The 11,716-nt window shown below is 41.4% G+C and overlaps 1 protein-coding gene across 1 annotated transcript; it reads left to right on the top strand.

Moving 5' to 3' along the window:
• The first annotated feature begins 2,921 nt into the window (after positions 1-2,921).
• On the top strand, positions 2,922-4,841 carry LOC142617022 (uncharacterized). Its single transcript, XM_075789729.1, has 2 exons — positions 2,922-4,035; positions 4,321-4,841. The coding sequence occupies exons 1-2, from the start codon at positions 2,922-2,924 to the stop codon at positions 4,839-4,841; spliced, it is 1,635 nt and encodes a 544-aa protein (XP_075645844.1).
• Positions 4,842-11,716: the final 6,875 nt, after the last annotated feature.

Here is an 11,716-nt window from a genome sequence, read left to right as displayed (position 1 = left end):
AACATAAAAAACTATCTTTATACAAAGTTTTCCATCGAAACAAACGGAGCAAAGCCTAAGTATTGATGCTAATTTAGTTACAAGGCTATTAAAGGAAAAACTTGAAATTAAGGAGACAATGTGATCTTCTATTAATAAATTACATAATTTAAATTCCTTGCACAACATGTCAACAATTTTGTATGTTATTTTATTTATTTATTTATTTTTTGAGAAATACACACACACACATATAAGAGAAGGAGATGAGATAAGGGAATACACGCATACGCTAACACCAAAACTGCATGCTGCAGTTAGTGTCGCGAACCAAGTGATAAACCCTTTCTCAATATCATACCTTGCTGATGTGGGATGACTCAACAATATTGAGTATCTTTTTTTTTGAAACACACACACACACACACACACACACATAGGGGAAGGGGGATGAACAATTTTGTATGTTTATATATAAATCTTACATAGTTGTATGAACCTAACTTACCTAAGTTTTTGTCATGTGACACTTCTCATTTAGGCTTCCACCTCACTAAATGTTGAGTTTATGTAGTTCATTGTACTTGTGAGGTTCCGAGGACCCAAGAACCCGAAGACCCGAGGAAAGGAAGGCCGATATGCATTAAGCAAGATGAAGCAAAGGAGTAAGGGAAATTACCTGGGGATATCCGAAGATGATGTGGCATGGGCACTGCTGACGTAAGGGTTACAAATATCCGAAGGTGGCAGGCTAATTTAGAGGGTTGCATTAAATGCCCGGCAACAACCATTATGGCCGCATTAATTGGAAGATACCAATTCAATCCGTTGCATTAATGTGGATATGACCTGAACAGTGCTGAACGTGAAGTTAGAGCTCTGTTTCATTACCGACAGACAGGTGTCAGAGGAAAAAGCATAGTAGATTGTGAAGTGTAAGGTCACGATGAAAGGGGCAAATGATATAAATAAGAGTCAGGACACTACAGAAGGGGACTTTTTGTTGTTGAACCCTCTCTACCAAATGTATTGTAAAAGGATCTTGAATAAATAAAGCAGGAAACTGTTATATATATCTTTGGTCCTTACAGTACTAATGGAATAAATGTATATAATAATTAGAAACATTTTTTTTGATGGCAAAGTATGTAAGATTAGAAACATAAATGTATATAATAAATGTATATCCAGACCTATTCAATGGATTAAAGTTGAAAGAGGAGGACTTGGAAAAGTACGACCATCCGTTGGTCGGTTTTGATGGCAATCAGGTGATCCCACGGGGAATGATTAGGTTGCCCGTGCAGGTGGAGGGCTCCGAAGTACAGGTAAACTTCATAGTTGTCATGGCATACTCTCCATACACGGCCATTTTGGCTAGACCATGGCTGCATGCAATGGAGGCAGTTTCATCTACTTTACATGTAATGGTGAAGTACCCTGTACGAGGAAGCGTGGGAATATTACATGGCAGTCAATTGGTAGCCAGGCAATGTCTGACATCTGCCACCATCCGAACAGGCCGAGGATCGTTGGAAGGGGAATATCTTGAGGCATCATAGCAATTAAAGGAGGCTGCTCGGGAAGTCGGCCTAGATGAGGATGAAGGCTCTGCTGAGTAGCTAGTCAAGGTAGTTATTGGGGTAGATGAAGAGAAATATTTTCAAGTCGGATCTAAGCTGCCGATACGGGAAAGAGAAGAATTGGTTCAATTCTTGCGGGATAATATTGATGTTTTTGCATGGACGACTTATGACGTACCAGGAATTAATCCAGAAGTTATTTGCCACCATCTGAATATTAACCCCCATGCGACGCCTAGACAACAACCTCCTCGGCGAGCATCTCAGGAGCACGCAGAAGCGGTTAAGGAGGAAGTTAGTAAGCTAAAGCAAGATGGGGCAATCAAGGAGATCTTCTATCCTGAATGGTTGGCCAATACTGTCGTGGTAAAAAAGAAGAATGGGAAATGGAGAGTTTGTATTGACTTTACAGATTTGAATAAGGCATGTCCCAAGGATCCTTTCCCTATACCCAGAATTGATCAACTGGTAGATGCAACTGTGGGGCACCCCCGAATGAGTTTCTTGGATGCATTCCAAGGGTATCATCAAATCCCTTTGTCATTGAATGATCAGGAGAAAACGGCTTTCCGTGCCCCTAATGGTAACTACCATTACCGAGTGATGCCCTTTGGCTTAAAGAATGCAGGGTCCACTTATCAACGAATGGTGACCAGAATGTTTGATGCGCAGTTGGGGCGTAATATGGAAGCGTATATCGATGACATGGTCATTAAAAGTAAGAGGACAGAAGACCATTTGACAGATTTGCAAGAGACCTTCTCGGTGTTAAGAAAGTATAAATTACGCTTGAATGCATCAAAGTGTTCCTTCGAAGTGGGATCGGGAAAGTTTTTAGGGTATATGATTACTCATTGGGGAATTGAAGTTAATCCTGATCAAATTAAGGTTGTCTTAGGCTTGCATCCCCCTCAGAATCCGAAAGAGGTGCAGAAGTTGGCTGGTATGATTGCAGCCTTGAACAGGTTTATATCCCGGTCCGCAGACAGGTGTCGCCCATTTTATCACCTCTTGCACAAGTGGAAAGATTTCCGGTGGACTAACGAATGCAACTTGTCCTTTGAGGACTTAAAACAATACCTATCTAGTCCACCGATTTTATCAACGCCCGAGAAGGAAGAAGTGTTATATGCTTACCTAGCCGTCACAAATCACTCCGTAAGCTTGGTCTTAATACGGAATGACGATGGGGTTCAAAAACCGATATATTATGTCAGCAAGTCTTTACAGGAAGTAGAACAATGATACCTGCTTCTGGAAAAAGTGCTTGTAGCCGTGGTGCATGCGACAAGGAAATTGCCCCATTACTTCCAAGCTCACACCGTAGTAATACTTACTCAACTGCCTTTACAAGCTATCATGAGGAAGTCGGATTACACGGGTCGTGTAGCAAAGTGGGGAACCAAACTGGGAGCCTATGACATCAAGTATATACCCCGGACAGCTATCAAAGGGCAAATCCTTGCTGACTTTGTGGCCAAGTTCACGGAAGGTCAGGTTAACCACGAAGGTACCATGATGACAGTAATGTCCATTGGGCTGGAAAACGTCACTCCTTGGGAAGTCTACACGGATGGGGCGTCAAATCGAAAGGGAGCCGGGGTTGGAGTCGTGCTAATATCTCCTGAAAAGCTAGTTATTGAAAAGTCCTTGAGGTTAGGATTCCCAGCCACTAATAATGAGGCCGAGTACGAGGCTCTCTTGGTGGGCGCCCAAATGGTTAAACACTTGGGAGGAAGGGTAATAAAATTGTATTGTGACTCCCGATTGGTAGTAGGGCAAGTTAATGGAGAATTTGAGGCAAAAGATGAACGAATGAAAAGCTATCTCAAGCGAGTTCAAGGGGTGTTGGGTTTGTTTGAAAGTTTCAAGGTACAGCAAGTCCCAAGGGGACATAATTCTCATGCTGATTCATTAGCGATGTTAGCCACTTCATTGGGTTCGAAATTACCACGTATGGTCATGGTGGAGGATTTACTGTCCTCTAGCTTGACCAGCATCTCGGCAGTATGGATTCACAGCGTCCATGTTGGTCCAAGTTGGATGGACCCAATTGTAGCTTTCTTGCAACATGGAAAACTACCTGATGATAGAACAGTGGCCGAGAAGGTACGAAGAAGCGCTCCCCGGTACTGGCTATCAGAGGAGCAAAAACTCTATAGACGTTCCTACACAGGGCCGTACCTGCTTTGCGTACATCCTGAAGCCGTGGAACCTCTGCTGGAAGAATTGCATGAAGGTTTGTGTGGGAGTCATACTGGAGGAAGATCACTAGCTCATAGAGCCATGACCCAAGGGTATTGGTGGTCGAGCATGCAGAGAACCTCTCAAGATTATGCCAAGAAATGTGATCAGTGTCAAAGGTTTGCGCCTAGCACACATCAACCAGGAGGTAACTTAAACCCGTTATCCAGCCCATGGCCCTTCGCTAAGTGGGGTTTAGATATCGTCAGACCTTTTCCTCGGGCACCAGGTAATAGAAGATGGCTCATCGTCGGCACAGATTACTTCACGAAATGGGTGGAGGCCGAGCCATTAGCCAATATTAGGGATGTGGATGCGAAGAAGTTTATCTGGAAAAATATTATAACTCGTTTCGGAGTCCCTCATACTTTGATTTCTGATAATGGGCTTCAATTTGATAGTAAGGCTTTCCGGCGATACTGCGCAGAAATGGGAATAAGAAATGGATATTCAACACCGTCCTATCCTCAAGGAAATGGTCAGGCCGAAGCAACAAATAAAGTCATCTTGGCAGGTTTGAAGAAACGATTGGATGATGCTAAAGGAAGCTGGGTAGAAGAGTTGCCTCATGTACTATGGGCTTATCGCACTACGCCTCGAAGATCGACAGGCGAGACTCCCTTTTCAATGACGTACGGAATGGAAGCTATAATACCATTAGAATCGGGCTTTCCCACCCTGAAGTCCGACCAGTATGATGAAGCGAGCAATCATGAGAGGATGTATGATTGTTTGAATACTATTGAGGAAAGGAGAGAGGTAGCCAATGTGAAAATGGGCAGTTATCAGCAAAAGCTCAAGCAGACATACGACAAGGGAGTTAGATCCAGACCCCTGGTACCAGATGATTTGGTGCTAAGAAAGGTAGTGGGGGTAGCAAAAAATCCTGCTTGGGGAAAGTTGGGTCCTAATTGGGAGGGGCCGTATAAAATTACCTCATTAGCAGGAATAGGGGCTTATCGTCTAGAGGATCTGGATGGAAGGGTGATTCCTCGCCTTTGGAATGTAAATAACTTACGACGTTATTATTATTAAGAAAAGAATTTCCTTTTGTGCGTGGTTTCCATTCGTATCAATTCTGCATCATTTGCAAACATTCAAGTGTTAAACTGACCTTAGTTCTTGTTCGGCTCCTCGGGCCACAAGTCTAAGAGAAATTAACCACTTGCAAACATTCGAGTGTTAAACTGACCTTAGTTCTTGTTCGGCTCCTCGGGCCACAAGTCTAAGAGAAATTAACCACTTGCAAACATTCAAGTGTTAAACTGACCTTAGCTCTTGTTCGGCTCCTCGGGCCACAAGTCTAGGAGAAGTTAACCACTGGCAAAATGTAAGGGCTAAACTGATTTTTGTTCTTCTTTGGTTCCTCGGACCATAATTCAAGAATTGTAAATCCAACAAGATCACGGCTAAGGAATCTCAAACATCTAGAGCATTAGCATAAAACAAATCATTAAGCCTTGTCGCTCAGTGGCATATTGAATCTCAAACCTTCCTTCTCAAACGTCAAAAAAGGTCAAGGGGAGAAATTATGGTGCCCAGGTTAAGCCTTTTGTGTTTCTTAAAGTCACAAGTATAATGAACAACGTTGTAGTGATGTTATGATTGTTAGTTCAAGTGAGTTTTTATCTGGACGCATACAAAATGACAAATAAATGGCAGCGCATTGTAATAAGACTTGTATATGAAACAGAAGAAAAGAGCTAAATATTAATTTCTTAACAAATATTTGTTACAAAACTGGGACAATCATATAGCCCCTTACATCCGTAAAAAAAAAGAAGAAGAGAAGAAAACAACAACAAAAACAAAAAGAAGAAGGAGACAATCACGATAGAATGACTAAGCAACAGGTTGCTTGTTCTTTCTTTTCCCTGGTTCTTTATCTTTTTTCTTCTTTTTTGGCTCTTCAGCCACGTCACCTTCAATTACTTTTTCCACGGGCTGAGCTGTGGGAGAAGGGTCTTTTGAGGCTGCTACATCAGAAGGGTCAGGAGCAGGGATAGGCTCAACCAGTTCACTTGATGGCATGGGGGGAGCAGGAGCAAGTCGTAGTGCTGAGGGATAGTAAACACTGTCTGGAGCCCGAAGTTCAGCATCGGCAACTACCCCAGCAGCGTCTAAGGCATGACCCCATACCTCCAAGCAAAATGCCCTAGCAACCCCTTTGAGTTGGGCGGTCAAGCTATCCGAAGCCTTTTTCATTCCCGCATCGTATGCTGCTTGTTCCGCTACGGCCTGCTCCTGTTCCTTGGCAGCCAGTTTCTCTTGCCCTTGCTTAAGCTCAACAACGGTAAGAGCAAGTCTACTTTGTGCTTGCTTTTGAGCCTCAAGAGCAATGTTTGCTTAAGATTCATAGCTTTTTAGGGCCGACTCAGCATACTTGTGAGCTTTTTCTACCTCGGACAGGCGAGAGAGGGTCTCTTTCAAGTTCAACTCGGCTTCTTTTTGGGCCTTCACTGCCGCCTCGGCATTTTGATCAGCTTTTCGGGCAAGATCCAGTGAGTGATCTACCCACTCCTCAGCCATAAATGAAGCTTGGACCGCCTGAGATATATTCGAGTTAAAAAAAGTTAGTCATAATAAAGAGTTAAACTTATATATGGAATGTGCAAAGGTTTAGAAAATACCTTAGCTAAGTCCTGCTTCAAAGACAAGAAAACTTCCCTCTTGCGGAAGGACCGCAGCTCTGCCATATCTTCGGGAAGGCATAGAACCTTCTCCAGACACTCGGCCACCAGGCTCGAGCTTCCCTTCTTGGGGTCCCTCAAGTTCGCATCATCCATAACAGGGCTACCCGAGCTGAGAGTAAAGTTGGGTCGCCAGGCTGACGCCTTCTTTATAGACTCACTACTGGGGTCCTTAAACAAACCAGTAGGAGCAGCTTTTTTGGAAAGGGCTTTCCCAGCCCTGGTATCTTTAACGGAAGGGTCAAGACTTTCCCATTCTTCGATTTCTATTACATGTTTGCTACTTTGACCCCTTTTCCGTTTTTTATCTGCCGCCTCCGAGGAAGGTGTACGGGTAACAGCCGGAGTGACTGGACGAGGTGGGACCGGAATCACCAGTGAAGAATCACCCGCGTGCGCCTGCAGTAAGGCCAACAGGTCAGGCTCCTTCTCTTGAAAACCCATTTCACTGGTTGATGGATTAGAGCTGGAAGGAGCGTCTAGACGGTAGAACACCTCAAAATCTTTCTCGGTCACTTCGGGAGGATTTGGCTCGGGTGTAGCAGCTCTTTCCTCGGCTACAAGGTTAGTAGCTTGGTCTAAGGAGGGATAAAGTAACTGGGTGGCAAGAGGAGCAGGAAGCTGTGCGTCTTGAGTTCCTGCAGGGGGAGGCGCGAGCAGTAGGAATCCGGGGGCCGCAACGTCAATCCGAGCTAATCGTAGATCTCTTGCTCTGATTACGTTCTTCGGGCTTTGAAAGCGTTTGGTGGATGGTGGGTACCCGAGGATAATGTGGGCTGCTTGGAGTTGTCCGTCCCGGTGTACAAATATTTCTGACCGAAGAATCCGGTTCAGGTCAGCTCGATTCAGAGCAAATAAGTTCGGAGCGGTGTGGAAATCATCTGCAATAAGGAGTGGAATGGTTAGAATGAATAAGTTAAACAAAGCAGAACGCATAAAAACTTTGGTCATTCCTAAATGCCAGGTCAGTCCACGGGAATACCACCTAGCGTCCCTTCTCGGGTAGGGCAGTGTAAGCCGTCATGCCAGTTGCCCGAGACGACGAGGTAATCTTCGTCCATCCCTTTACTTAAGTCGGGTAAGCAAGAGATCAGCCTAACGGAAGGGAATCTACATTTCATGTAATATTTAGTCCTATCCCCTTTTTGGCAGTTGTACACCCAATTTACATCTTGCCATGTCAAATTGGTCCCCATCTTTCGGTTAAGCGCGTCTACGCATCCTAAAATTCTAAGGATGTTTGGGGAACATTGGGAGGGGGTAAGCCTATAGTTTATTAAAAAATCTCTGGTTACCCTACCCATAGGAATCTCCATGCCCCCCTCGATAAACGCAATCATCGGAATCAGAACGGACTCAGGGGGGCGAGGTACGAGTGGAATCTCTTCTTCCTCACAATATGTGATGCTTACGTCATCAGGGATCCTATATCGGTTTTTAAAGGCAGCCTTTGCCTCATCCGTGTTTACTAGCTTAGCGTACCTACCCATTAATCCCCGCGGTAAGAGGAAAAAAGCAAGCAAATAGAGAGAAATGAAAGGAAAACGAACACACTTCTAAAGATCGCTTAAAGATGGTCCTCGGGAGCTCACTCTTCTTTCAATCCTTCAGAATGCCAAAATGAGCTACATTCAGCCAAAGGTTTTGTTTTTATAGGGGTGGGGTAAAAGAAATAAGAGCGGTAACTTTCCCCCTCATAATTGCAAGCGAGATCTGAACCGTACATTTCCCATCCAGCCGTAGAACGTGCGCGGGAAAAGAAACGCCAGATTCCATAAATGCTCCATCGTGGGATACGAGGTGCCAGACGTGGGTCATGGGGCAGTGAAAAGACGGCTGTACGTGTGAAACCAAAGGGAAGGTAAGAAGCGTGTGTAAGAAGTTAAAACTTGGTTATTAACTGATCGTTAATAACTCAAGTGTTAAAGGGGCTGTTGTGAGGTTCCGAGGACCCAAGAACCCGAAGACCCGAGGAAAGGAAGGCCGATATGCATTAAGCAAGATGAAGCAAAGGAGTAAGGGAAATTACCTTGGGATACCCGAAGATGATGTGGCATGGGCACCGCTGACGTAAGGGTTACAAATATCCGAAGGTGGCAGGCTAATTTAGAGGGTTGCATTAAATGCCCGGCAACAACCATTGTGGCCGCATTAATTGGAGGATACTAATTCAATCCGTTGCATTAATGTGGATATGACCTGAACAGTGCTGAACGTGAAGTTAGAGCTCTGTTTCATTACCGACAGACAGGTGTCAGAGGGAAAAGCATAGTAGATTGTGAAGTGTAAGGTCACGATGAAAGAGGCAAATGATATAAATAAGAGTCAGGACACTACAGAAGGGGACTTTTTGTTGTTGAACCCTCTCTACCAAATGTATTGTAAAAGAATCTTGAATAAATAAAGCAGGAAACTGTTATATATATCTTTGGTCCTTACAGTACTAATGGAATAAATGTATATAATAATTAGAAACATTTTATAAAAAAAAAAATTTATTAATGTCATTAATAAAATTTATTAATGTTGAGTTTATGTAGTTCATTGTACTTGTTAATTCATCCCTACAGTTTTCGATATCAATCATGCAACTATCAGATGCAACTTTTACTGAGAAGTAGTCATGAGTTGTCAATGCAGTTTTGCATATTCTAGATCACCAAGAATGCTAGTATAGAGTTTGTGGCAGACTTCAAATGGCGCTTTTAATACGAGGTCTGTGGTTTTATTAATGAGTGAGCGAATAAGGGCCATGGTTTTTTTAGCAGCAACATTTGTTAAGTGAATTGAAATATTGGTAAGGCCAACAAGGTCGACTAAGGGTGTACGATGATCGGATTGGAGAGTTTGCAAGCAAAAAGGAGGATCTTCATGCCAAGAGCAAACAGAAATAAGCATATTTTCTGATACCTTCACACTTAGCCATGCATTTTGTAAGGACCTAAAAACTCAAAAACCCTCTAAGTATCCTAATGCTGGTTCCTTGATCAAAGGTCCGAATACAATATATTTGGTAGAGAGGGTCCAACAACAAAAAGTCCTCTTTCCATATCTTCCAGCCCCTATTTATATCATTCGTTCCTATTATCTCAGCCTTACACCTTGCCATCTATCAAGCTTTTCCCCCCGACACCTGTCTGTTGGTAACAGAACAAAGCTCTAACTCTGCGTTACACACTGTTCAGGTCATATCTACATTAATGCAACGGACAAAGCTGGTATTTTCTAATTAATGCGGCCAGAAAGGTTGGTGCCAGACATTTAATGCAATCTACTAGGTTATCCTACCACATTCGGATATTTGCAATATGTCCCTTATGTCATCAATGTCCATGCCACCTCATCTTCGGGTATTGTCAGGTGAAGTTCCTTATTCCTTTATATCCTCTTGCTTGCTATGTGTCAGTCTTCCCTTCCTCGGGTCCTCGGGCTCCTGGGTCCTCGGCACCTCACACATTTATTGGGCAAATCAATAGGATTGCTAGCATAAGTGAGAGGAGCAAGGCGGCACAAAATGAGGGTGCCATTTTGGTGAGTCTAATTTCTTGAGGATGTACAGTGTTTCTGTCAAAATGGGACAATTATGATAAGAAATTTGAGTATATTCTTATGTACACATATTGGTTGGCTCTTCTGTCAAAGTGGGACTATTTTGACTAGTTTGATCTTTTAAGGAAGAGAGGCCATTTATTCAAGATACTTTTTTTTTTTTGGAAGAGAATTTATTTATTTATTTAAGATACTTAAATGTCAATTAATGCCTTATTTTAGTTTTTATTTTTATTTTTATTATGTAAGATAAAAATTCTACTCTAATTTAATCTAATAATGCTCTGTTTGTTTAGGCAAAAATATTTTCTAGAAAATGAGTCATTTTCTAAAAAACATATTCTATAAAACTATTTCGTTTTTCTATGTTTGGTAATTACCTTAAATAAGTTGAAAAACAATATTTTAACTTCTTTTATTTAGCATGTTATGAGATAGAGTTGTTTTCCAAAAAAAATTAATGGAAAACAATCTCTAAAAATAAGCCAAACTTTTTCTTTTTACCAAAGATAGTTTGTAAGTGTATATATGTGTGATTCCTTCTTGGAGACTTGAACATTGGCCTTTGTTCCCCACAAACACTTATACTTGTGGAGTGACCATCGCACAAAAAATGTACGGTGGTATGCCTTATTTTGGTTATTTAGTAAAAAGATGATCAATTTAAAGGGAAAGAAAAAAAAATATCCATTTTAAATTTTCAATAGGTGACATTCATAACAATATCGATCATAAAGTCACACTAAATAAAAGGGAAAAAAAAAATGTCCCCCACATTCGACTGTTTGTTCAAATTTGAGGGTAATGTAGTATTGGGAAAATGATTATGAGTTTTTAAGTTACAGAATTTTAAGAATGAGAGAATAGAGGATGGAGTCCATAAGTGATTTATTTATTTATTATTTATCAAATAGGCGAACTTCTAAAATCTATGGGAAAATTGCACTGACATTTCCTGAGGTTTAAAAAAATAAAAACCACTAAACTCACCCCATGCAACTAAACACCATTAAATCCACTAATGAAAATTGGTACATTTAATCATTTGTAATTTAACCCTCACTTTCCCACTGCTTATCAATACAGAATTGCACTGTTAACGATTCTTGTTTAACTCTTCACTTCAATTATTTCTCGAAAAAAAAAAAAATTCTCCACTTTAATTGGATGATATATTTCATAAACTCTCGTTTGTTTGAATATCTCTAAAATACTCTTAAGATGGTCCTAAATCCAACATAATTCTTAAACAACTCACAAGGCTAATTTTAGAGATTAAGTAGTTTAATTATTTTCTTTTTATGTTATTAACTTTTGGGTATCGTTTACTTCACATAAGTAAAGATTGTAACACCAAGGCGATTATAACATTTTATTTGCTCTCCTATGAAAGATGCTGAGTTTATCGTATTAAATTTAATTTAACAACATTGATGCAATTAATACTCACAATGCAAAAGAATGAAAATTAGGCAAATTTTTCCTGTAGTCTCTATGAAAAATTTAAGAGCCTGAATATGCACATTCTTTCGAATTCACATGCCACGAATTTTAGAGAAGAACGTGTTCACAATATTTCACCACCTTGCTCACCAACCATAGAGACCAAGTTGCTGTTTCCTTCTATAGACTTTCCAAGAAGTCTCTCTTCTGATCTTTTCTCTCTTCCCT

The sequence above is a fragment of the Castanea sativa genome, chromosome 11 (genome assembly GCF_040712315.1).
Source record: "Castanea sativa cultivar Marrone di Chiusa Pesio chromosome 11, ASM4071231v1".
Classification (NCBI taxonomy): domain Eukaryota; kingdom Viridiplantae; phylum Streptophyta; class Magnoliopsida; order Fagales; family Fagaceae; genus Castanea; species Castanea sativa.
The sequence above is the reverse complement of the archived record's forward strand: the minus strand, read 5'-3'. Positions and strand labels throughout refer to the sequence as shown.